Source organism: Pelobates fuscus, chromosome 7, assembly GCF_036172605.1.
Source record: "Pelobates fuscus isolate aPelFus1 chromosome 7, aPelFus1.pri, whole genome shotgun sequence".
In the NCBI taxonomy this organism is placed as follows: domain Eukaryota; kingdom Metazoa; phylum Chordata; class Amphibia; order Anura; family Pelobatidae; genus Pelobates; species Pelobates fuscus.
Genome location: NC_086323.1, coordinates 162248123 through 162275636, shown reverse-complemented (window position 1 = coordinate 162275636; position 27514 = coordinate 162248123). Strand labels below are relative to the sequence as shown.

At 40.2% G+C, this 27514-nt stretch overlaps 1 protein-coding gene across 2 annotated transcripts in view; it reads left to right on the top strand.

Annotated features, from left to right (window-relative positions):
* FLNB (filamin B) overlaps positions 1-27514 on the top strand; it is a 193532-nt gene that overhangs the window by 138871 nt on the left and 27147 nt on the right. Inside the window, exons 26-36 of one of the 2 annotated variants that reach the window (XM_063426870.1) lie at positions 1250-1373; positions 2508-2664; positions 4879-5068; positions 7014-7261; positions 7838-7909; positions 11411-11513; positions 12577-12717; positions 13905-14033; positions 14996-15169; positions 21464-21622; positions 22483-22686. In XM_063426870.1, the coding sequence (XP_063282940.1) occupies positions 1250-1373; positions 2508-2664; positions 4879-5068; positions 7014-7261; positions 7838-7909; positions 11411-11513; positions 12577-12717; positions 13905-14033; positions 14996-15169; positions 21464-21622; positions 22483-22686 (1701 nt within the window). The remainder of the gene's footprint in view (positions 1-1249; positions 1374-2507; positions 2665-4878; positions 5069-7013; positions 7262-7837; positions 7910-11410; positions 11514-12576; positions 12718-13904; positions 14034-14995; positions 15170-21463; positions 21623-22482; positions 22687-27514) is intronic. The other variant, XM_063426871.1, reaches the window with a different exon arrangement.

The window sequence follows — 27514 nt, the reverse complement described above, 5'->3', positions numbered from 1 at the left end:
ACGTGTGTATTCAGTATTTTAACTGGTATGGATCCCGTGGGAACGCACCTTCATAGACGCAGATTATCCTGTCCAATGGTTTCATTTGACAAGGGGCTGTAAAGCATTTTGCTGCAAGACTCTGACGTGAATGAAAACAAATGGCTCTTTGTACACAAGATTTAACTACGCAGTGTGTTTATAGAATACCCTGGACTCACTGAAGGAACAAACGTGAATCAATTGCCTCACAAAAGCAATCTTTCATTTTGCTGCATTAGGTCATTGTTATCATGTCCATCATCTATTGGCAATATTTAAAATTCTTTATAAAACGTTATCACTCCTAAACATTCCCAGGCACTAAGAGCACCAGGATTCTCTATTCACTGTAGGGCTATATTCTCTAAACAGTGAACTGTAAAATTGCAAAATGTGTATCAAAAAAGCAGAGTTGGAAAATGTTCTTTGTTTACAAGTTTTTCACATTTCTGCTCTTTTGGGTAAATTAAGAAATCTGTGTAGTGGATAAACTTATTTATTTATTTTATTATAAATAAGCAAAATGTGGATTGCGATAGTCTGCTTCTTTATTTTTATAAATTATAAAGGCATGGTTTGTGGGTCTTTCCTTCTTCAATTAATGTCTTCCTGATTGTATTAATTCTTGATAATGTAATTTTGTTTTCTTATAATATCCTGGACATGTTTGATGAATGTACAGTTTCTGATACTTTACCCGGTTTCCACCGGTGCCTATTTTGTACCAGTCTTTCAAAAAGTCACTCTTGTCCTGGTATTATTCCTACTAAAAAATAATTCCATTAACCCTTTTGAGTGCTAGTTTGACCATAAGTATGGGAAATTTCTATGGCACAGAAAGGGTTAAATAGCATGCAGATCTTTAACACTCGAGCCTCTTGCCTTCGCAGTTCCATTCTAACTTGTTTCCTGGAGCACAGAAAAATTCAGATTCCATGCTTTTAAAAACAAGAAATGTATTTTTTTTAGATTATTATTATAATTTTTTTTTTTTAGCCATTGGCAGTCGGCACTCTTTGTGAATTGCACACCCTAAGTACAGATTTAACAATGGTTTCCAAAGTAACCACCGATACACAATAATATAAATATTACCTTCAGCCAGTCATTAGCTGATACGGTCTTGGCTCATGTATACATTTGTGGTTAGGCAGGTGTGTCCTTTTCTGCTATTTCTAGTTAAAATACCTTGGCAATGTGGACCTACAGCTATTGCATTTTTGTGCAGGACTGGTCGAGCCAGTTGACATAGCAGACAATGGCGATGGAACCCACACCGTGAGCTACACACCAACTGTGGAGGGTCCATACACTGTGTCCGTCCAGTATGCAGATGAAGAGATCCCCCGAAGGTATGACTGTACCAGTACAAAGTGAATGCTATAACCCGCCTGGTATGCAGCGTTATCTCTAACAAGTACAGGTTATTAAACCTACTAAGAATGTAAAATTGAATATTTGAAGGTTACTTGTGGAACTGTTACCATTGTCAAATGTTCAGTTCTGGGTGAGAGCTTATGTGTAGTCTTCTCAACGGTTGAGTTCAGAATTTTTTAGCAAAATCTAGGCAACTCTGCATATGTACTGCAGCCAATTTTCCACGATAAAGCCAAGTCCCTTGGTGCAAAGCCTGTAAAGTGTTAAACGGAGAGGATTTAGTGTTTCAGAGCAACAATTTCCCTTTGGGTTTGCGGACCCATCTATTCTGCAGACTCTAAGCTGCTGAGTTCCTATGTCCGTACCAAGAGAGTCGATGAGGAATTCAGGATTCATCCGGGTTCGTCAATTTAGGAGTCAACATATAACTTAAGAATTTCTTCATTTATTTTTCTCTAACCTTAATATTTTGGCTGAAAGAAATGTTATCAACTGCGATCCCTCTAGATACTTTAGAGGGCTGACACATTTTTTATTATTTATTTTTTTTCCATTCGCTTTAACCTATTGAAACCTAGCAAGATGTTGGGGTTTCACAATGACCGAGAATGGATTATATTTGCCCACTTTTATGGGTAATTCCTGGTCATAGCTGGAGATTTAAAGTGTTTGGCTATATTTCATTTTTTTTTATTGATTGTAAATTAAAATTATTTTTTTCTTCTAGTTATGTAATGCATTCTATGGATATTAATGTAATTGGATACGAACTGGTTTCACATGAGTTGCTTCGTGGTTCACATTGAAATATTGATAAAATTTGCATTGTTCATTAAACCAGAAATTGTAAAGAATTGGTGTAATTGTAGATTCCATGCCAAGCTAGTAAAGCTGAAAACATACGTTTGCAGTTCCTGGTTTGGTGAATAAGCCCCAGCGTGACTGTCTGCAAGTTGCATTGTTTGCTTTTTATAATGCTGTGATTGCAAATGGTCTGATTTTCACAGTAGTCTTGTTAGGGCTGATTGAGTGTCTTATTTTCCTCCCATTTGTGCTGTGTGGTTTATTGATTGCCAGTTTGGAAACTGATTGTTTAATTTTCTGCTCAGTCCTTTCAAGGTGAAAGTTCTTCCTACATACGATGCCAGCAAAGTGAAAGCTACTGGCCCCGGACTCAGTTCCCAGGGGATTCCTGCCAGCCTTCCTGTTGATTTTGCCGTTGATGCCAAGGATGCGGGGCAAGGCGCACTGTCTGTCCAAATTACAGTGAGTTTATTCTCCATGGCTGCCCAACATGTATTGTAAAAAAAATACATGTCAACAGTCCTAATTGGGCTTTATTCCCTAAACCAAAAGAATTGCACATTTTAGGCCACAATAGCTGAAATTTAGCCTATCGCCAACTTGGTAATTTCTTGATTTTGATTATCTGCTAAAATGTTCAATTCCTTTATTCCCAAGTCTGGACAATTACTAGTATGTATGCATACCTGTTGATTTTGCAGCCTGTACCAGTGCGGTAATTGTGTGAAACAAAACTGATCATGCCATGTGTATTGAACAGTTCCCCCCCCCCCCCCCCCCCCCAGCCACCCCACGATACCAGACACTCAGCCTAGTGCTCACTGCCAGTATGAAGTGATGTGTCCAGAAAAAGAACATTGCATCACTGGAAACATGCCTGGCCAAAAATTGGACTTGTTATCCTGCCATACAAACATGCCAGGTCGAGAGGCTGCCTGGCAGGGTGGTCAGTGAGCCAACAGAGTGTATAGGTTGAAATATCCTGTAAGGCATCTCAAGTGTAGCACAAGCAGTTTTAACATACTCTCTCAAATCTAGTATGTCAAAATCTAGACCTATTAACTACCTTAAAGGGACACTATAGGCACCTAGACCATTTCAGGACAAGAGGTCTGGAATGACTAATATCAATTCTGTGCACATTTCTATACACAGAGTTGCATTCATTGGCTGAGAGCAGTCAGCCAGATAATGGTCTGTGGAATTGGCTTCCCTATTCTGCTGTTCTGCAGAATCCTGATGCATGTGGCCTAGTTTAATGCCCAGTGGTTACCGAGGAAGGAGGGCAAGCCATTGCAACCAAGCTTTGTACCATTACCGGGGATACGGTCAGGGTGCTTCTGGGATCATAATCCGTTCAGGGAGCTGTAGTGGTTTTGGTGCGTGAAGTAAGCCTTTGTGACATGTCCTCCTAACTCACTCCATTCCAAGGACTGCCATGTACTTACAAATCCTTAATGCACTAAATAGTTTTTATTGATAAATATAAATACTACAAAAGTTTACAGATTAAAGACCAAGCATATGAGAGTAGAACAGGGATGTCAAATGGCAACCACCTCAAACAAACATCACGTAGGTGTGCAGGGTCAACACCCCTGTAGCAGAATGTGCGATCTGGGAGAGAGCGGTTTCTGAATGCTATCCAGTGGCACACAATGTTGCATCCAAAAATCCAGAGGATTATATCAAACAAAATGTCTGCATGAAATGAGTCATGGTTAATCCTACACTATGTTTTGAATATTTCTGGCCTTGAAAAACCAGAATTGAAGCACAACATGACTTTTCCGCTACAGTCAAGCGTGCGCCTTTTCAGGATGTTTGGGATTTTCTCATATTCCCTTAAGTAAGTTACAAAGTGTAAATCATTACAAATAAGTAACCCTAGTATTTGTTTTGGATTTCAAGGAAAGTATAATTGTCAGTGGAATATTCCCAGAAATATTTTGAAAAGTACAGAGGGAGTGAGAGAGTCACTCTGGGCGCAGTGTCAAAACAGATCTGTATGGCAGAAAGTTAAGTGTTAAGATAATCCCAGTTTAGAAAATGGCTCGCTGATCAATATTTTTGAGCTAGTTCACGACTTATTTATTTATTTATTGCTCAGTTTTTGTCATTGCATGCCTGCTCTAAAGTCAAAGTAACATTTCAAAGTGCTGTTCATGTGTATGGAATAATTTAGGGCACTAACCCCCCCCCCCCCCCCCCCCCCCCGCCGTAAATTCTGCCTGTAGTTGGGTTAAATTAGAAAAAGGTTGAATTAAAGTACCGATACACAGATCTAGACTTGTTTATAAACTAGACTGTATACAACAGTGCTGGGTTTTAAAACCCACATTCTATATTTTTTCTGTTACCACAATTACCATCTTATAACCATCACTATTTTTTTCTCCTTTTCAATCTCCTACTTCTCTCTCTTTTTATTTTTAACCCATTTTAACTCTATGTATTATCTAACCCATTGCTATTGCCTATCTCACCTATACAGCCCTATTTGATATTTATTTTGTGATGATGCTTATGTCCATCATTAAAATTATATATTTGTTTTTTTGTTTTTCTAAATATGTTAACTTCCATTAACTGAGAATACATGTAGAACATAATTATTAATATGTCAACCTGTCTGATATATATATTCCTCTTTCTCACCTGATTTGTTTATGATAGGACCAGGAAGGCAAACCAAAAAAAGCACAGATTTTGGATAACAAAGATGGCACCTATGCTGTTTCATATGTTCCTGATAAAACTGGACGCTATCAGGTGGCTGTGAAGTATGGAGGTGATGACATTCCATCCTCCCCTTACAGAATTCGGGCGACCCAAGTTGGTGATGCCAGCAAATGCAAAGCTGAAGGTATCCATTTCAAACTTAACTCATTTACATACTTCTACGGATGATGATGGGTTCAGTTTTTTTCCCCTTTGCTTATTAATACTTATATTCCCTACCCCTACTGCTTTATGTAGTGGTTATGGTGCCAATAGTGCCCCATTTTAAGTAGTCCTATGCAGGAGCTTCTGTCTCTTCTGTAGCTGGTAGTGGGCAGGGAGCTGCAGCAGGTAAGAAGTCAAACCGTTCTAAAACTGGTCGACTACTTACATGGGCAACTCCTGAAACCATAACCATTACAGTGCACTGTAGTGGTTATGGTATTTAGAGTGTTTCTTTAAGTTTCTCAGCTACCGACACTAGTTTAAGGACACCCGACATTATGGGGGACCCAGTATGACACCTCTCTCTAAGTAAATTCTGCACCCCTTTGATAGTACACATTAAACCACATAATATGCACCTTGTAATCGAACTATTTTTGCCTGTAAGAACACTAAGTACCAATGAAGTCTGCAGCATTTCCTGTGTGTGCATGTACCAGTTACAAAGTGAGTTTTATTTGTATTTATTTATCATGTACTAAGTTTATTTTTCATTTGCTTGTTAACATTGTGAAATAAAGCTACGATGTTAACTTATTTTTTTTTTATGAAAAGAGAGAATGAGGTTTAGAATTCACCTTGTCGCTTATTTGAGCTACCGATGTTACAGTGAATGTATACAAAAAATATAAATTATTTAAACAAAATACAGAAATTAACAAAAACTATACTTTACATTAAATTTTTGTAATATTTATTTTCATCTCATCCTTGAATTATATTTGTTTCAAAATGGATAATCACGTCTATCACCCTTCAGCCCCCCAATACCCCGACAAAATCATCTGGGTATGTCCATCCCACTGACTACAGGCAACACAAGACTTAATTAAGTTTACTTACGTACTCTATTTACTAAAAAGGATTTGGCTTCATTTTTTTTCAAAGAGCCAAGGAAATGCAGTAAAAATTTTATATCACCACTTGGGAACATAGTAGACTTGTGAGATTAGCAGCACGTTTAAATATTTTAATATATAGTACTGGATATTAAATGTAAGTACATATGTTTTCTTTTCTACTTAACCTATTTAAACCTTCCAGTTCTATACACGTGAGTAGCTTTACTTCCATTTAGATGGGTTACTAGCGTAGCTGTAGTTCACAATGTTAGCTGCTAAGTGAAATCTAATCATTCTATGCAGGAGAAAAAAAAGCACTCTGGGAAATAAATTGCTTTTGTACTTCAATGGTCTGACTCTGCATGGATTATACAAAGAATGGTTATGATTAGCTATAATAATCTGGAAATAAATGATTTCACTGGAAATTCAAAACCATGCTTTTGTACCTGTAAGAAGAAGAAGAAGAAAAATTTAATTCAGTAAGAACCTTTCATTCGTCAATCACTTGCCATCTGCAGGACCTTTCATGGACCTTGAGCATTGAAGGACTGTTTCCGCTCAAGCTCCTTGGATGTGAATGAAGTGGGATAGATTACATGTAGGGAACAGGAAAGTATTGCACATTCCAGCCCATTTGTTCGTATTTAAAGATGAATGAATAGACTGCTTATCCATGGCTTAAGTATAGACAAGGATGTTCCCTCCTTCCTAGAATTTCTAATAGGATGCATTGCGGAGTCTGATTTCCACTAATTTAACATTCCCATCTGTTGTAATTTTTTTGAGCAGGTAAAGTTCTTTCTTTATCCCATTCTCTCCTCCTGGGATATTTAGAGTCTTTCTAAGGGCATGATCTGGTGCGTTAAGGTTGGAGGTCAACTTCTGACCTTCATTCACTGGTGGGAGAATTCAATGGAGAGAGACATTCAATTGGCCGTGTATATCAAGACTTTTCAATGGTCACGGTTTAGCTGCTTTTGTCCACTAATCTTTCACAAATATATTCAATTTTATTTGTAGGCCCTGGAATTCAGTCAGCAGTAAAGACTGGGGAAGAGGTTGGTTTTGTGGTGGATGCCACCACCGCAGGTAAAGGAAAGGTAACCTGCACTGTATTGGACCCAGATGGCCTAGAATCAGAAGCCGATGTCATAGAAAATGCGGATGGGACTTACGACATCTTTTACACTACAGCTAAAACTGGACCTTATGTCATACACGTCCGATTTGGTGGAGTGGACATTCCAAACAGCCCGTTCACAGTTATGGTAAGAAAGTCTACAAAGTACTTTTTACAGAGTCAACTAGAAGAGAACTTTTGAGATGATAATACTAAGTGGATAAGAAGCCAGGAACAACCCAACACCTGTAAGAGGTTAATTAGATATGTATCATTCTGTAATGGGATTATTTATGACATATTGAAAGCCACATTAACACAGTTTTTTTTTTTTTTTTTTTTTGTATGTATTTGGGTAGTTCCTGACTTTTTTGAATTGCCCTGTAGAGTAATGTAACAATTCAAGCAGCAGATGGAAATAAATCCCACCTTGAAAATAAATCAGACCAGGTTTGATGATCAGTTCCTCATATATAAATATGCAATTATTTTCCTTATCACTGAATGTTTAGCAGCTTCTCTGTGTGCCATACTTTAGAATATTTGGTGATGTCACTGCTTGCATTAATTTCTCTCGTAGGAAACCTGGACCTTTTCAGTTTTCTTGACCAAATGTCCTGTGTAAAGGATCATTGACATATCCAAGTATCTGAGTTGACTTTCTATGTAACACGTTTGAAACATGTCTTTCTTGTCCCCTTAATTTCCTTCTTCCACTGGCCAGGCTACAGATGAAGTCCCAGTTGTGGTCCAGAATCAGGGTCTTAATGCAGCCCCACCTGGATACCAGGATTTGGTATATTTCTGTTTGTTTGATCAGTTCTACTTCCTCCGTGTTTGTTTCATTGCAGAATAGGACATCACTGCTTCTTGGGACTGCTTGAACCTTTCTCAACCTGATTTGCACATTTCTTAAAATATGTTCTGATTTTTTTATTTTTTTTTATTTTGCACATTCTAGGGGAAGAAAAATCAAAACCAAATCACATATCTTCTTTTCTTTTCTTTTTTTTTTTAAAGGAGAAACACTAAAAACCAAATCTTTCATTAAAGGACATGTTTTCTTCTTTGCACGTTTTATTCTTTTCTTTCTGCTACCATTGAGAGTCCATTTTATTTTGGCCTTTCTTGCAAACAAATCATTGTTACTAAATATCCGTCCGCTGTTGAGGAACGCAGACTGCCCCCTCCTTCATTCTCTGCGCTGTTTGCTCACCATGCAAATCACATTTGTTTTTTACCCCCCAGATTTCCACTGTATGAAACTTATTTCTTCAGTTGGACCTTCTCTGATTTTACATATTTAGACACAAAAACGTTTCATTACTTGAATCATACAGGTGATTCTGCAAACGGACCATGCACTGCACATTCAGTTCACATGTAATTAAGTGGATTGTGGTTGACATTCTCATACACGGCGTAGCCTCTTTATGTCAAATACAAAGCTGTGGCTTCCATATCAATATTGTAAAGTGTAAAACTCACAGACTGCATCAAGTATTTGCCATTGTCTGTCTGCTATGTGAGTTCCATATTTCTTTTATATTAATATTTCAAGAATATTAAAGGGATACTCTAAGCACCAAAACAACTAAATAATAATTTATAATAATAAAGCGGGTTTTGCTGTAGGTATAGATCACGTCCGATTTGGTGGAGTGGACCCTGCAATGTCCCTACTTAAATTATTTCCATCTTTATGTGGTAAATTATTATTTATTATTAATACAGGACTAGCCACACCTCCCACCACCCCTGGCTGTGACTCACAGAGCCACCATGAGAAATCAGGTTTATTTTTAAAACTGATCTTAGGTGTGTTTATGTTAGAAGTTATTATCTCTTGTTCTGTTATGTCAATATTAATCACATACAGGGGGCTACTTCAAGCTCTAGTAGGCAATTAACAGATCAGTAGATAAATTCTAAATTAAACACACGGTGTAATCAGAAAAAACTAAAACTTTTAAATATCTTTTTCTAGAAGTGTGTATGTAGTGAGATATGGCTAGGGCTGCATGAACAAAGTTATGTATCTCCTAAAAGGTATAGAATTGCACAGCGAGGCTGCAGTGGCATGATCTGTGCACCAGAACCACTTCATTAATCTAATCTTGTTTTGGAGCGAAGTGTTCCTTAATTTGATTCATGTGGAATTGGTTTCAGTCTCCTTTGTTGGGTAATGAATAGGCTGTAGTGTGCAAGTTAACAGGAACAAAACTGAACTCTGTTTTTTCCCGGTCTGTAGTATAGTTAAGATGTTTCCCTGCATGTTCTAAAATTATAGCACAGAACACGTAGTGTGAATGGATGGTATAGGGATATGACTTAACGTCATATCCACCTCCCTAACCACTCACATTGCATGATACACCCTTGAAGCTTCTCTGATCGACCTCACACTTAAGTATGCATAAACTCAGCGGCAGTCACACTATGCCACGTTACAAGCTGGGTAAAGGGTGTCACATAAGGGGGTAGGAGAGGGAATGAAAGACCCATACAACAGAGTAGTAGAGGGTGGTAAATCAGCAAGGAAATTAGAATTTGGGCAAGAGAGACCATCCTGTAGGGGGGCACGCAATGGGGAGAGATAATCGTGGACAGAAACACACAAATAAATGGAGGTGATTCCGGAGTGGGGTAATTTGGAGACCAGGAAGGACCATACTTATTTTATTTTATTTATGTATTACTGGTATTTATAAAGCGCTAACAGATTCCGCAGCGCTGTACAATTAGTGGAGGACGTAAAATATACACAGACAAATATAAAAGGTAGAGCGGGCCCTGCCCGTAAGCTGAGATCTAGCCATTTTAGCTCTTTTATACAAAGTGCTTAGCTACATAGCCCGTGAGCTTACAATGTAAAAGATACCGTGGGGATTTGAGACAAGAGGTAGCAGGGAAAATGTGGAAGTGTTGGCTAAAAAAGTAAACAGAGAGTTGCATCTATTGGTAAAACATAGAGGGAATGAAGAGGTAATTGAGTAAGAATCTTAAATAGCTGGAGGAGCATGCTGTAAATTTAGGGGGAACCTGGGTTGGCGGGAGGGTGGGTTGAGCCAAATATTATTGAAGAGGCTTGTTGCAGAGATGGTTTGGGGATTGGGCCTAAGGAGGAGTAGAGATAAATTCTTATTTCAAGGAATTTACAGATAGGAGTGGCAAGCATGGGGGAGGAGTGGGAGGGCACAAGAAACATTTGTGGTATACAATTTAGAATTTTGCCAATCAAATACTAACAGCCAGATTATTAATTAATACATGTAACTGCAATTACAGAATACAAGAGCAGTACACTATAGATAACAATGATAGCATTATTATAATTACAATGTACAAATCAGGACTCTTGTCCTTGTCTTTTTCAAATTGTAAAATTCTGGATGGGGGCAGCTGATGACTATACCCTAAATGTTAAATACTTTAGGTACCCCTCTGGGTAGGAATATAGCAGAGAAGGACTGAGGAGGGATTAGGCAGTGCAAGGTATCCTGAATATAAACATATTAGTCGAATAAACCTACTAGTGTTGATACAATCAATATCCACTTACACATAAAAAATAATCTCCCAGTTAATACCGTGCAAGACGTTTAACACTGGAATCCAACAAGAAGAGATGATGTAATAAAAAGAAGCTAAAATAGGTTGTAAATTGGCTGAGCCCTCTATTGGGGGTGTACATATTTTGGGAGTCCCTGTGCTACTCAAAGCTGGAGCTCTTACGCAGTGATTCATGCTACCAAATCTGTAGTTTTAATATACTGGATGCGCTCCATAAATTATCAATAGGCAAATGCAATAACCCATTAAGAGCGCTTTATGCACTGATAGTAAATGAGCAAAGTTTAATGTAGGAGTAAAATCATCGCTCCTGTTCAATGCAGAGGTATTCTCCAACAATGACAGGTTTTATTGGTTATTTAAGTGGTTATTCATTTAACTGACCTGTTCTTTTACAAATATGGATTTTGTGTTTTAAATAAACACTGAATTATTTTCAGAGTAAGACACTGATTTCCTAGCTGTAGACTAGAGAACCTCTGGCTAATATTTAAATCTAATCCGTTGTAAAACCTCTTATTTGGAGACGCCCATATGATTCTTGTGTGTTAGGCATCATAGCTTAATTACCATCTATGAACTTTGGTAATGCTAAGTACAGGTATTTTTTTGTATTTTTTTTTTTCGTGTTCATGCTAAATCCACGGTCCGTTTGCACAATCGCCAGCCACAGTTGAGTTGTGTGTTCCTGTTGTGCGTTCTTCTCACTTATAATTTCTTTCAGGTTTCTGAGACAGATTACCCTACCATTGGATCGGTGAACGGCATGGGATTTAAACCTTTTGATCTAGTTATTCCTTTTGCCATAAGGACTGGAGAAATCACAGGTGACAAATTATCTTTAACTATCTCTATTTAGTATAGTTTTCTCAATTTCTCGAAAATGCCTTCGAGTGTAGGTTCACGCATGCAAAGCCTAGTGAGTCATCGCAATGCATTATAGCGTATCTTCATTTTAAATACATTTTGTAGCGACAACCTTTTAACCAGTGTATGTTTTTGAGTTTGCTTTTGCATGTGTGTGTCTGGTAGTATGCACCTGTGGCGTGTAGGAATGGGTGCCTGGCCATTGTTTTAGAAGAGTGCCCCAAGATTTCTGATGATGGCTATATGCAGGAGATATTTGTGATGGGAACACTTTTTGTCTGTGGGCCCCTACTCGTTTTTTTTTTACATTTTATTAAATGAATTACTATTCTCTTTAAAAAAAAAAAAAAAAAAAAAAACATTTATTCTATTTATTCTATTTTTTACTTTTTTCTCCTCCTGTGTCCTTTTTTCCCCCCAAATTATCTACGTTCTTTCCCTGTTGTGGTCCCCTACAACCTCTCACAGCTCTGCTCCCAAGTCTAGTTATGACTTCTTAAATTCTGAGTTTTATTCACTTAACTCCAAAATGTAGTGTATTAAAATCAGAATGATACAATGTAAGCTTAAACAGCCAAATTGTTTCTATCTGTCTTGAGGAATATTAATTAGCTATTAATTAATTGTGCTGTTCAGATTTCAGTTTTTCTACAATTTGGAGTTTTGTGAATAAACCCTGGAAGTTTTAAGAAACATATAAATGTACTACATAAATGAAGCTTCTCCGTGTAATGGCATTGAGGCTGCCATTGTTGCAAAATGTGGGGCATCTCATGTTGATGATTTAGTGTGTCTGCTGCTTGGTCAATGATTTTTCTTTTTCTTTTATTGTGGCATTGTAAACGTGTTTTTTTTTAAATTTTTTAAATAACTTTATTAAAGCAGTTTGTTTTCCGCACTGTTTTGGCAATATATAAAGTTGCAAATGAATGGAAATCTACTTTTTTTTCCCATTTTAAACATGTAAAAAAAAAAGATTTACTTTTTTTTTTTTTTTTTCTGCTTGCCTGATCATACGAATAGGAGAAGTTCACATGCCTTCCGGGAAAACTGCCCCAGCAGATATTGTTGATAACAAAGATGGCACTGTTTCTGTCCGATATATTCCCACTGAGACCGGCCTCCACGAGTTACATATTAAATGTGATGGATCTCATATCCCAGGTAAGCATGACCCACTCGTCAGTATTGAAAGATCAGAAGGATATGTATATTCTGAAAGAGGAACAAGCACCTTGGAAACCAGTGGAATGTTCAAACTGATAGTTCCACTTTTAGATTTTCTTCCAGAATTCCTGTTTGTATTTATTTTCTTTTATTATTCTTTTAAATAACTACTGCTGGGAACAAAATCGCAGTGCAGAACGCACAACATATAAGCAAATTCTCAAAATACACTGCTGGAACATTTGTACGTTTGGAGTTTAATGCAACTATTTAATACAACATTTAAAGCTTCTCACGTGTGCACAGCCTGTGCATACGTTCTTGATAGATACCCAATTTGAGAGCCCGGTCTATGTGGTTCAGCTTTATTGTTAAAAATGCCATCTCGGTTAGCACCACAGTGAGCTTTAGTGGTTATAGTGCACACCAATGGAGGACCCAATCGATAAAACCCGACCTGGCACCCGCTCTCTACCAGCAGGCTGTAGTGGTTATGGTTTTTGGAACCTTTAAAAGAAATCTATAACCAGAAAAATTATTTATCATGAAACACTACAGCATGTCATATATTAACCCTTTGAATGAACATAGTCTGTATTTCTCTAACTGTTTTGTACTTATAAGTCTTTTTAACTTGTTTTAGAACTGTTACACGAGTAAGGAACTTGTACATATTAATGAGCATCAAAGGTCCCTAAAGCATTCAATTAGATTATTTTGTTTTGTCTTGGATGTGAAGGCAAAGAGACATTAACAAATCAAGTGGTTTATGCAAGGTACATAATGGTGAGCACAATAAAGCCATTATGCTGTATTAAAATACAGAAAAACGCCACCTAGTGATGACACTAGGAATATTATGTTGTCCTTGGATAATTCCTTAGTTTAACTATTATCTCTGCTATTCTAATTCCTGGGTAATTGTGGACTTAGGCTTTGATCATTTCGTTTTAAATGAAGCTTGTTATACATCCCTAATAAGAAATAATTGTGCTGAAGATAGGTTATCTTTGAGCATTAGCGCATTGCACGCCATTATAAATTATCATTTTGATTAATAATGTGTAGTCATTTTGTTAAAACCATTATGCTATATATTTTATTGGAAATGTTTGGTTATTATTAAGTAAAATGATGTGGGCAACACAGAGATAATTCACTTTTAATTTTGTGAATGTTTTCAGAGAGCCCTCTTCAATTTTATGTGAATTATCCGGATACCGGAAGTGTTTCTGCGTTTGGGCCAGGTCTTATATATGGAGTCGCCAATAAACCAGCAACATTCACCATTGTCACAGAAGATGCAGGGGAAGGTAACTAATTTAAGAAAACATGTACCGGTATATCAATATTTGTTCAGAGTGTCTGTTTTATTTTAGGGAAGAAGGTCTAAAAACAAGCTCTTCCTATGAGTAAAAAATACAAAAAAATTATTTTTATTCTATAGAAATCATAAATTTTTTTTACATTTTATTTATTTATTGTTTTTAAAGAAAGTTGCCTCAACTATAGAGAACTTTAAATCCTGTTGATGTCTCAGAATACCGGGAATTGACTTTCCCCAAAGTCTAAAAAAAAATGTATATATTGCCTGGTTTTTAGTTAGAGATGCTAACAAATGTTTAGACTTGGTAGACCTTACTCCATCACATCCACCTGGAAGAGATCTTTCTTAACCACAAAGTCTGTGATTGTTTATATTTTAATATTTCTTGGAACAGATTTTACCGCAGAGTAAAGAGCGAAATTAAATTAAAATATTCTGATAGTTTTTACAGCCAGATGATGAATTAAAATTTTTGAAGAGCAATCTGTTAGCAGAGCATATTTTCTAGATGACACAATGTCCTTAATTACACTTCCATATTCTGTACTTTTTCTTTACTCTAAACAATCTACTTTGAATTGAATCTTCTTCCAATGCCTATACTGGCCCAGGTCTGTGATTCAGTCCTGCTTAATTGTGGATTACATACATTATTTAAACCATAAACGAATTGGATTAAAAATATGCTACTTTTTAGCAACGTGATATAGTGAATTTATTCCAATGTGTTAGTGCTTATTCTTTAATGAGGCTCATAATTTTTCTGACCGTTTAGTTGAGAAGGAATTGTTTGTTTATTTTGAGAATATCTGGCAGGCAAGTCAAGCTGTAATTGTCTCCTCCTTGTAACAGGTATGGGTTCTTGGAAGAGTTAAACTCAATTGAATACACAAGCCACGCAAGGAACCTCAAGGGTTTCTGTTTAAATAATTGTCTCTTCTTTAACAGGTGGTCTTGATTTGGCAATTGAAGGACCCTCTAAAGCGGAGATCAGCTGCTTTGATAATAAAGATGGAACCTGCACTGTCACCTATCTGCCAACCTTGCCTGGAGATTACAATATTCTGGTGAAGTACAATGACACGCACATTGCAGGAAGCCCTTTCGTTGCTAAAATCACTGGTAATTATCTCACTTGCCCCAGCTCTCTTTCTTCACCCTTCCTCCCCTCTTTTTCTCCCTTAAATTGATATAAGTTCATAATAAAGCATTATAGGGCAGGCCTACGGATGCTATGGTCTACATCTCCAACAATGCTCTTACAGCCATAATGCTGGCAAAAGCACCAGGGGAGATGTGTTCCACAACATCTGGAGTGCCGAAGGTTGTCTACCCCTGATTTAGGGCAAATCAAACTGTTCAAAAGTCTAAATGAACTTAAACACCTCTCATCAGATGTTCAATTATTTATTATTATTATTATTATTTTTAAATCGATTACATTAAACTTCATGAATTACTTTTTTTTTTTTTTTTTTTAATTCTTTATTTTTTCGTGCACGTGATTAACAACGTTGTTAACTAAGCCACAACAGCTCAGGTTCTCATTTCCAACTTACAATAAAATATGGCAAATATGATAATGCACATTTTTAGGGATTATTATACATCCTTTTCAATGGTATAATACAATAGGAATTTCACAAGTTTGTTAATCGCTAGCTAAGGATATATTTTTTTTTTTGTCAATCTGATTTTTATTAAGGCATATAGTATGGGGTACAGAAGAGAAGACGGAGGAAACGTTAAAGCGAGTTACATTATAGGGTCGGTACAGCAATACACAAAATTAAAGTACATTTCCAGATTTTCAATGCCTAATTTTTTTTTTTTTAAAGTAACGTAGTTAAACTCCAATTTGAAATTACAAGCTAAGGATCGTAGGATCCGGATTAATATCTCGCTAGGTCATGCTAGTCAGGCGATAGATTACACATAGATAAAAAAAAAAAAAAAACAACAAAAAACCAAAACATATTATAAACAGGCTTATATTCCCCCACATGTCAACGATTTAGAGAGTTGGGTGAGAAGATGAGGGGGACAAGTGTGCATGCATGTTTGCAAAGGTAATCTTAATGTGCAGGTTACAGACAGGTTTAAGCTCCTCACACGTTATCATAACATGTGAGCTTAGTGTGCACATTATAAACAGGCTTAGTCTTACTACCATGTCACGAGGGTTACGAACTGTAAATAAGTCTTACTCGCCTGACCAGTCACAGTGTGCTATAGCAAACAATAATACATAACAAATAACAGGGTGAGACGTACAATCTATCACATGCAACACTCTCGCATGGCGGAGACACGCCAAGTGGGCTATAGGCTGGGCCAAGAGATATTGTGTGCGCTGCGGTAGGATTAGGGCGTAAGATAGCAGAATTGCGAGACCAACATGGGCAATATAGAAATGAAGACTAAAGAAAAGATAAGAATCAAATAGTAAAACGAACATGGGAGGTAGACAGCATGAAATCATGGTCATATAACTGGCTGGTACCCTGGATACACTGGGTCTGGAGAGAGTCCGTGTGTGGCGTTCAGCCTATGCCACTTAGAGTCCAAGTATAATGAGGGCGCCTGAGAGCAGTCTCGGTTTCCCTCATCTGCTCACTCCGTGCGCGTTTCTGCGGCATGTGTGTCTCTGCTCCCCGGGTTGCAGCGCTCCCTCTGGGCTTCCTGGGTGTCCGTCGCCCAGGCGCCATGTTTCTTCGGCCCGAGGCCTTAGCAGGGGCTCGTGCCACATGTCCATTGACCCCATCAACAGGGTCGTGGGCCCAAGGGTCCCCTTGGGTGTATGGGTGGCGTGGAAGGATTTCCTCCGGATGAACCCCCAGCTCGGAAGAAGTGTGCATGGGCCTGTCGATGGCATGGTCTCCCCATGTGGTGCGGTGCGTTGAACGGGTAGCCCGGGATTTGCACAGGAGTGTGCCCTGGAAAGCCTCTTTCTCAGCTCCTAGTCGGCATTTGGGTTTAGACACGGCCCGTGTAGGTAGCTTCAGCCGCCTCCCATGCCTGCTTGCGATGCATTGTCTTCTCAGCTTTATCAGTGGGAGCTTTGGGCGGTAAGTAGAGTTCGCCGGGCGAGTTTTATGTTTTGCCCCTATTGGTGGCGGTTGTTGTCGCTTCAGCCCATGGACTCCACGTGTCCGTTGGCTGTGGCTCACCTTGGGCAACGCCTGAGCTCGCGGTAGTGCCGGCTCTGTGTGGGTGAGTGTCAGCTGCAGGACAGGGGTGTGGGTGCCTGCCCGTTGCTCCCTGGACGCCAGCTTCGCCCAGAACTTGTCAAACAGTTCGTCCAGTTTGGCCTCCAGCTCCGCATTCTGTGAGGGCCAGGTACACGTGGCGGCAGCCATGTTGTCACGGTTCATGTTACTCCGCAGCTCGCCATGCGTCTCAGCGGTTGTGGGTAGGTTGTTGCTTTGCATTGGACCGGGATAACCCCCGCCGGTCCTGGGGGGGGAGCAGGGCATCTGTTGGGCCGTACCTCCAGTGTCTGGGCGAGGAGAGCGGCCGCCTCTCCCCGGTCCCATCCCCCGCAGGCCGCGGCTGTCCATTCTGGGTGTCTGATCCATCGGGCACTCAATTAGGGTTTCCAAGTTTGTTGCCGGGTCACCCCTGTTGTAGGTAGCCGATCTCGGGTGCTTTAGGCTTCGATTCTGTGGGTTTTTAGCCCGAAATTGGCAAACACAGCGGGAGCCCAGCTTTTCTGCGACTTCTCAGTTTGCTGGCTTGGCCCCGCCCCCCTAGCTAAGGATATAGTGTAATGTTGCATTTACCTCTAGGCTATAACAAGGTTAACTATTATGATTATCCGAAGATGCGGCTTGCGGGATAATAAAATAAAAACATAAAAAACAAACCGACGATGGGTTACACACTTAAACAACAATAGGTTACACAATTCTTCGCATTATAGTGTGCGAATGTTGACAGTGTACCTGCTCTACCCTGAGAACCGATGAGCCCTGTTTAATCGCATGGTGATGTTTCGCTTGTGGGTAGTGCCTACGGACTCCACGAAAGCGTCGTGTCTGATGGCTAGTAGGGAGCGTGTGGGAATGTAAACTTTTTCGGTTTGCCCATATTGTGCGGTTTCTGAGGCTGTAGGCAAGCTGGGTTGGCCATGTGTTATTCACGGGGCGGTTTTGGTTTGCCTTAAATCAAAGAATAACCTGCAGATAACCCGCTGTTAGTTAGAGATAATAAAGGAAAAAATGAAGGTAAACAGACAATCGCTTGCGCGTTGCGCGGCAGTGGGGGAGAAAGGAATGACATATATGGCCCTGATCTTATCTGCAGCTAGTGTGTAGGGCATTGCACTCCTTGGCGCTCCGCACAGCACCCGGTTTCAGAGCAATAAACATGATATAGACAGGTTAGCTTAAACATAAACAAAAATGTAACAATTTAACAAATGAATGCAGGCTGTTGGGTCTAAAATGCTTGGAGCATCGTTAAAATTGCCGGTATTAAAGAGTCATAAACCTTAGCGGGGTAAAGTCGGGTCAAGTGTGCCATAACAATTTGCGGGGTATCTCCAATCGTGATCTGGGGTGAGTTGGATCATCAAGCATCAGAGGTGAGGCATACGTCGAGCTCACCGACAAGCTCAGGATGTATAGTTGGTTAGTGTGAGGCCTCACACTCTCCACCCGAGACTCCGTGATCAGGATCATGGTGGAACATGGTGAGGGGGGGGGGGGGCGTGGACAGTTAGGTTTGTCGGCTGTGGCATAGGGTATTGTGTGATAGTCACTGTAATTAATGTCCCTTACGGTGGGGTAAAGTCCCAAAAAGAAAAACTCACAGAGGCCTTCAGATTGTAGTAGGGATGGTGGACGTTCCGGCTTGTCCTCTGGGCACAAATTCGACTGCGTTTGCATTTTTCCAGCTTGGGGGGTTCGGGTGTTTTCCTTTGGGCGGTGGCTGGGGCAATGTAGCCTGAGGGAAGCCAAGCAGCTTCAGGATCGCCGGTGCTTCCTGCATACAGTGTAGCTTGTGTGTGTTATCGCCCTTCGTGATCACCAGAGTGTGAGCCGGGCCCCAGCGATATTGAACTTGTTGCTCCCGTAGGAGTGATGTGAGCTGCTGCAGGGATCTCCTCCAGGCCAGCGTAGCCCCCGAAAGATCTGCATAGAACGTTAAGTTCATGCCCTCGAACTGGTAGGTCGGCTGGGCCCTAGCCGCTGTCAGGACTGCGGTTCTGTCCCTCTGGGCTTGAAACTGCAGGACGACATCCCGGGTGGCCGAATCTGGGGCCTTAGCTGATTTTGGGATGCGGAACATGTCGTCCAGCGTCACCGCTTTGGCATGCTTTGGAGTAAGCATGACCGTGAGGAGCCGTCTCACAAAATGGGGCAGTTCAGAGTCCATTATATTCGTGCCCTGGTTGGTTTTTTCAGGCTTCAGTTTTTTTGTTTTACGCCCCATCTCGTAGGGATGAGCAGCTGGGGCTTTTCGGATCGAGTTTTGCCTGATTTGAAGGGTTTTAAGCGGGTTTTTCCCGTTGTTTGGCTCGGAGCTCAGCAACCCTGCGACCATCCGCTACCGTGGTCAGGCCACACCCCTTCATGAATTACTTTTTTTAAACAAAAAGTTCACCTTATCTGGCTGACCTGCCATGTTTGGTCAGATTCTATTGTTATCTGACCAGCTTGCAAGTTGGGTTAAGCTGCCTTTGGTCAGATACCAGTAACCCTGACCCATCATAAAAAAAATTTGACGCTTTATGACAGTTGTCCTGTAAACCAGTTTTCTCTACCAATCTATAATTCTGTGGTTTAAACTAGACTTCTGAGCTAACTCAGTTGGTCAATTTTTTTTGTTTTTGTTTTTACATATTTTTTTAAGGTGTGCATATTAGTTTGAGGTCCATAACAAATGGGATTAGAATGCTGCAAAGAATTTTGGGAAACAGCTGGCAATCTGATTTAAACTGTTTGTTAATTTTCAATCTTACCTACCGGTACTTTTAATTTGAAAAAAAACAACTAAGTAACTGCCATGCAATTCTTTTTAGATAAACATATTGGAATCTACAATGTATTAACTCTGTGGTTTTAATGAATCCAGAGTTTGATCATTTGAAAACCAAAGTGAAATATGTGATGACATTATTTCAGCTTAACTCCTTCAATACCTAAATCGAGTGTAAATGTTTTTATTTTCATGTATTTTGCAGTATAAAATCTATTCCATAAAGCCTCTCACCTTCATGTATACTCTACTTATGATCACCAGCCTGTAGATGAACAAATGTCTCTGCCAGAAACCACTAGTTGAAATAATGCCTGTAAATTTGTTGAAAATGTAAGCTCACCCTCTGATTTTAATGGATCATATTATTCCTACAGTCAGGGAAGGGGGAGAAGTGAATGGACTCTACCATTTCACTGTCAGTGTTAAATTAGCATTCCAGAGATTGATAACGTTTTCTGTAGCAGTTGTACATTTTGCAGTAAATACAGTTAAACCATATTTCATAAATATGATTTAACTGTATTTACTGTATGTGGGGATTATGCTAATAATGCCTTTATTGTCCTGGTAAATACTTATAACCAGGTATTTGACTATTTTTGTGTAAGTGTCTTTGTCAAACCTACTGTATGAGTAAAACACTTTACACCTTGTATTACATAACTCAAGATAAAGGACCTTCTATACAGTCTAAAGCATTTCACAAATATTTTTAAGAAATGATGAACGAATAATCGAAACAACAAAAATTGTTTGAATGTACATGATTGTAATTTTTACGTTTGTCTGCAAAGCCATCTATGCACAAAATTGCTGTTATGTTTATATGCTACCTATGCATCCTTTGCTTCAAATAAATGTTAAGCGAATATTTTAAATCAAAATGTGCTTATTAGTGAAGGGGTTAAAGAAAAAAAAAAACTACATGTTTAAAGTTGATGTTAGGATAAAGTAGATGTGTATTAATTCTAGATTTTAATTCCAAACCACAGATTATAGAAACATTGAGCCACAAACCCATGACATTCTGAAGCTTCATTAACTTGATGATGTTGATATGTCACTTGTAACAATTCATGAATAATATAGTTTAAAAACAAATAACGGGGGCATCAAGACCACTTGTGAACATCTTAATTTGCTATTTGTGTTTAAATAAAAAGCCACAAAACATGTTTTTTAAACACCCACTTCTGAAGTTAACTATGTGTGGGTGTGGTACATAAGATTCACAAGGCGCCATCTAAATGTTTGTGAACTATGTTTGTTTGGTATTGGCTTTAAATAGTGACAGATGTTAAACCGAAATGGCTATAGAGTCAGTTTAAATGTAGGATTGTCACTGCGGGGCTCATCCTTCTGGCATCGTAAGGTATAATTAAATATACGTGTGGTTAATCAGGAATGACGTAGATGTGGTTATTGTTTCAGATGACAACCGGAGACGTTCCCAAGTAAAACTCGGTTCCACTGCTGACTTCCTGTTGGATATCAATGAAAGCGATCTAAGCCTACTATCAGCCAGCATCAAGGCCCCATCTGGACACGATGAGCCCTGCATCTTAAAAAGACTTCCAAACAATCATATTGGTGAGCATGGACATCATACAATAACTTGGGCCGTGGATTAAGGAAATGTCTTTATTAGATTACATGTCTTCATTTCACATCCCCAATTTGCTTTTAATCTGATTAGTTTCTAACATTTATTCATGCTTTGTACTTTTTAGTAAAGTTCAGCAGGAGGATGCGAAAAGAACACAAAATCATTTAAATCCATTTGTGTATCTTTTGTGCCGATAATCTAATTTGGTAAATGAAAGTAGGGTGCTAAATTGATCCAAATGTTTGTTTAAAAGGGTATTTTAAGGAACAGAACCACAACAACAACGTGGGTCAGTGTTGTAGATTTTGGGTTTTATTGAGGAAAATAAAATATATAAAGCAAGAGAAACAGAATGTTAACATCTGTAATATAGAGTAAATGTTATAAAGATTAATTGTGCATTTGAAGGCAATCTGTACAATATGTAAGTGCATTTTTGCAAGTGTGGAGTAAAAGGTAAACCATACCTACAGAATATAACTAAAGTTCCTCTTTATTTGCCTACTAATGGTACGTGAAACGTAATAGTGAGAAGACAACTTACCACCTTAGCCCTGTTACTTCAATTGTCAAACTGTTTAGGTGTAGTTCAACATAAACAATGGCTCTTCCTGGTGCATGGAGACCCCTTTCTTGGTTGCATTGATAATGCAGAAGTTTTATTTATTGTTTGCCTGTATGTATGTTAGTGTATATACGTGTATGCGTGTGTAGGTATATGGATATATATATATATATATATATATATATATATATATGTGTGTGTGTGAATGTTTATCTGTATCTATTTATATATTGAAGCTATATAATTATGTTTGCATCCACCTTTACCTGTGTTTTCCAGGTATCTCCTTTATTCCACGAGAGGTTGGGGAACATCTTGTCAGCATAAAGAAAAATGGCCGCCACGTCCCAAACAGTCCAATATCAATCATGGTTTATCAGTCAGAAATTGGAGATGCCAGCAAGGTGAAGGTTTTTGGTCCTGGGTTAACAGAAGGGCGCACATTTGAGATGTCTGATTTTGTGGTGGATACTAGAGAGGCAGGTTAGTGAGACCTTCTAAAGAGTGCCTGACCTACTAATTTGACTTCACATGCAACATACTTCATACTACTGTTTGTTTTGTGAAATGTTATAATTGTAAAATGCTATCATTTAAAAAAAAGTTTTTTTTTTTGTTGTCAATCTTTCTTTTATTAAGGCACGGATGAAGGGTACAAAATAAAGAGAGGGAAATGCAAAGATTTTCACAGTGTAGGGTCGATATCATACAACGATAGCACCGTTAAATACATTTCCCCATTATTTTCAATGCCTCATTTTTATCTTTTAAGAGTCGCTTAACGTACATTTATCTTAACTAAACATAAAACATATGTAACAAGAGGAGAGCAGGCTATTAAACCTTGTTGATTGGTCTATAACGGAGTTCCAGTTATACTTGTGACACTCAAGTAGCCATAGCTAAGATTCATCAGAGTGTTATATTGGCATAATATCTCAATGTATGGCTATTGCCGACTGAAGCATCACCACACGTAAGAAGGCTTAAATTAATGGTAAGGTTTAGAGTGGTGGTAACACTGGCGCTTTTGGTACGGAATGGGCCAGTTTTAAGGATAGGCACATATTAACTGTAAGCATAAATCATAACTGTATTCAATTCACTAGCTAGGGTGAGTGAGAAAAAGAGAAAAACAAAAACATTGCTGGATTAACTGTGATCATACACGTAAAGCAGAACATACTTTTCAATCTGAGCAGTAATATATAGCTCCTCACTTGCAGTGCCCGCCAGGTAGTACGGATAATCAGAGCTTCATAGCAGGCATGAATAAACTTAAATTACACAAGCTTACTAAGTACGGCTGCGGGTATGCAACGTTATTAAGGATACAGCCTTATTATAGTGTTGCGGGCATGGAAAACTCAATGTCTGCTTAAGTTATGTAAAATGAAATAAATGACAGATGAAACTTAAGCTAGCAAGGACGTATGAATTTCAGCTGACGTCAGGGAGAAATAAACAGCATAAACGAAATAAACAGTTTAACCTTGCAGTACTAGCTATGCAGGTCGGGCATTATTATGCTTTTGAGCATGCTTAATCTAAAAAGTGTCAGTGTCGCCAGTGTTGCAGGCTAGGCAGTCTGATCACATAGGTTACCAAGTTTAAGCGATCAAGTCCAATGAAGACATAACATTAGCTGTATACCAGTCCGAGTGTGCTTAGGAAGATAAACACTCCAAAACCTCTGCTTGCTCGCAAAAGATGTATCTCCGTGTGGCTGTTGGATTAAGAGTCTATGCCGCGGCCGCAGTAAATGTACCTTCTGAGTGTAGATACGGCATGTCCTTAGTACAGTAGTCGGCTTCAGCCTATACCCAGTGCAGGAGTTTGCCTCTTGCTGTTGACTTTCATCTCCGGGGGGGCGCTGGCGCACGCTGGCGGGCTGTATAGGGCCACTGCTGTGCGGGTGCGGGAACAGGTGATCCTCCAGCCCCAGGCTGGTGAGCAGGCCTGCATCACTGTGCCACAAACCCGGTGACTGCCAGAGTCCGAGTTTACGCCTCTTGTGGGAGAGCTGGGGGGTCTGGTGTTTTGCTGCCGTTTACGCGCTGGGACCTCCGCCGATGTGGAAGATGCTTTCGGGCTTTGGCCCTGGTGGCCTTCAGCCCAGGTGGGCTACGTGGAGTAGGGGTGTTTGGCTGTGTGACCGCTGTGCCCGAGGACACCCTCCTCACTCCCTGTCGCGTGTGCCCCGACTCACCGGCGTGTGGCTTGGTTTGTGAGATGAACTGGGCTGACTGCATGCGCTGATCCAGCTTCTCCCAGAACCGGAGAAAGATTTCCTCAAGGCGTTGCAGGATGTCTGTGGGATTACTTTGGCTGGGCATGTAGGTAGTGTTGAGGCTGGCTGCGAGTGTGTGGTGAGTCTACAGCCGCCATCTTGGACGTGCCATGAGGCGAGCTTGTTTAGTGCCTTGCTGTATGCTGGTGTTAGAGGTTCTCCACCGCGGTTCTGTGTGGTCCAGGATAACCCCCACTGGACCGGGGGGGGGGGAGGTGTGTGTATGAGGCTGCAGTCCCCGTGGCTCAGTTCCTGGCAGGCCGCAAGCCTCGGTGTGTCCGTTTGGCTGTGCCGGAGCTTGGGAGAGGCATCAATCGATGCAGCAGCCTCTCCTAGTCGCAGTCGTCGTGGGTTGCCGGTTGTCAGCCATGATTTACGGGTAGAAATCCCCGTTTTTTTTTGTCCCCAGACGTGGGAGCTCTCGCCAGACACGTCTGGGCTGCTTGGTTGCTTAGCTCCGCCCCCCTAAAAAAAAAGGTTTTATTGAATAATATTATACTGGTATTGCATACCTAGGGGGAACAATTCAGCCATTTAATTGTATCTACGGTAAGCACATTTTGAATGCAGGGTGTTAACTTGTTCAAGTTGGCTAAGCACAGCACTATAAAAACTGTGTGAAAGACAAGGACTACTCACATGAATGCATGCATGTCCATTTGTTTTGTAAATTAGAACGCTTTTAACTGTCTGTAATTTAGGCTTTTTTTTTTTTTTTTTTTATTCTTTATTTTTGCATGTGCATAGAAGTTACAGACAAGCGTGCAGGGCCACGACAGCAACTGCAGGCATATTCATAGCATCGCAATGAGTGGCATGATGGTACAGCACATTTTTATTTATTTTTTTACATGAACAGAAAGATTGCCGGCACATTTTTGTTTAAGCGTTAGAGTGACGCTGAGTAGTTTTAAGTTTAGATAAAGTACAAGATTGCGTCTGCGAGTTATAAACAGGCTTGTGTAGCCACTGTAGGAAATACAGGCTAGTGTTATATATCAAGCATTTGAGAGGCACCAGTTAATAGCACTATATCTCATAGAGTCGGCCTAGGTCAAGACAGTTAAACAAGCATTAAACGGGTGTCTAAAGCGTGAAACAGTTTGTTAATAGTTTTTAAGAAAGATATAACAAGCTAGGAACATTTTTAAAGCTTATGAATATATAGGCAAACTAAATAATGACCGCTAGAGCATACACATGAAATCACTGCGTGGCTAAAAGGTACTGCAGTTTTACAGTGCTCCCCTCTCACCACATAATCTCACTATAGTACAAAAGCACACATTTGAGCTAGCAGAAGCATGCAAACTTCTGTGGATAAAACGAAAAAGAATATGCAACTCAGCCATGTATCATTGGTAATGGTGGGGTAGTCTGTCCTGGGAGTCAGCCTTATGTGTCAGCATAGGCAGGCGGCCGCTCATCCTATTCCCCTGCTGGGCTGTGGGCTGCCATGTGGGGATAGTTCATGCTGGGCTTCCAGCTGCTTATCCTGCGCCTGATACCATGTAGTTGGTGGTTGTTGATGCGCCCTGTTCCTTCTTGAGGGCCTGGGCTTTGCGTGGGGGCCCGTCGCTGCTGAGATGTTCTGTCTCCTGGGTGTCCTTTGTCCTCGTGGATGCTTTCTTGCGGTTTCCCGGTGGGGTCGGCAGGTGAAGCGCATCCATGGTTGCGGTCTCGCTTTTCTGCGCTTTGGGGAGGTGCGCCCCTCAGTCTGCCACCTTGTGGGAGCCCCCGTCTTTGCGGACTGTTGCAGGCCATTGAGTGGGTGAGTACGTGGTTGTGGTGGGGTCTGTTGGTGCAGTATACTTTCGAGTTTTGTCCAGAAATCCTGAAAGTGCTGATCCAGCCGGGTGAGGATATCATCGTCGTCGGGGCTCAGGGGCCATGTGGCCGCCGGCATTTTGGCTAGGCCTCGGTCGACCAGTCGCAGGCTTGCGGTTTCAGCTCGCTGACTTGCCCGGTTTGGGGTGGCTGTCGATAATGGACCGGGATCACCCCCGCCGGTCCTAGGGGGGGGGGGGGGGTAACGGGGCACCCGCATAGGGGGATGACGTCGCTTGCAGCGCTGGTTTAGTATTTTGGTCGCCGTCTCCGTCCGGCCTGTAGTAGGCCGCTCTTGCCTCGACGGGGCTTGCAGTCTGTCAGTGAGCCGCCGACCACCTCGCCACATCTCAAGTGGGTCAGGCAGCCTGGACCTCGCTTGGTGCTGCCCCTGTCTAGGGCAATAGGGCTGTGAAAAGGCCTTTTTTAACGAGAGTGTGGAGGAGCTCGTCCAAAACACGTCTATCCTCCATTGCGGTCAGGCCCCGCCCCCCGGCATTTTTTAGGTTGAGACAATAGTCAAATTAATAGATGTATGTTAGCAGTACTGGAAGTTTAACATTGGAAGAGCTGTAAACTAGGCCCTCTGACTTGTTGAACTCTGCTGACTTAACTCTGTGTACTCCATTCCTGCCACAAATAAGTTATGCCCTGTTCAAAACTAACATTGGGAGTCCACAAACACTTTTTTAGACCTGTAAGCTTAACTTCTGTGACTGGGAAAGTATTTGAATGGTAATTAACAGATAATATTCAGGAATTCATTGGGAGGATCAGTGTTATTAGTAATATTCGGCATGGGTTTATGAAACATAGGTCATGTCAAACTAACCTAATGGCATTCTACGAAGAAGTAAGTAGAAATATTGATCAGGGTGTTGCGGTGGATGTGATCTACTTGGATTTTGCCAAGGCATTTGATACGGTTCCTCACAATAGGTTAGTATTCAAACTAAAAGAAATTGGTCTAGATGAATATTCTTTTTCTGGGTAGTACAATGGCTTAAAAATAGAGTACAGAGTTGTCATTAATGGTAAATTTTCAAGCTGCACAGGGTTCAGTTCAGCGACCTCTTCTATTTAATATATTTATAAATGATCTTGAAATATGCATTGAAAGCCATATTTTAGTGTTTGCAGATGACAAACTCTGTAAAAGAATACAATGTGAGCAGGAGGATATTGCTTTGTTGC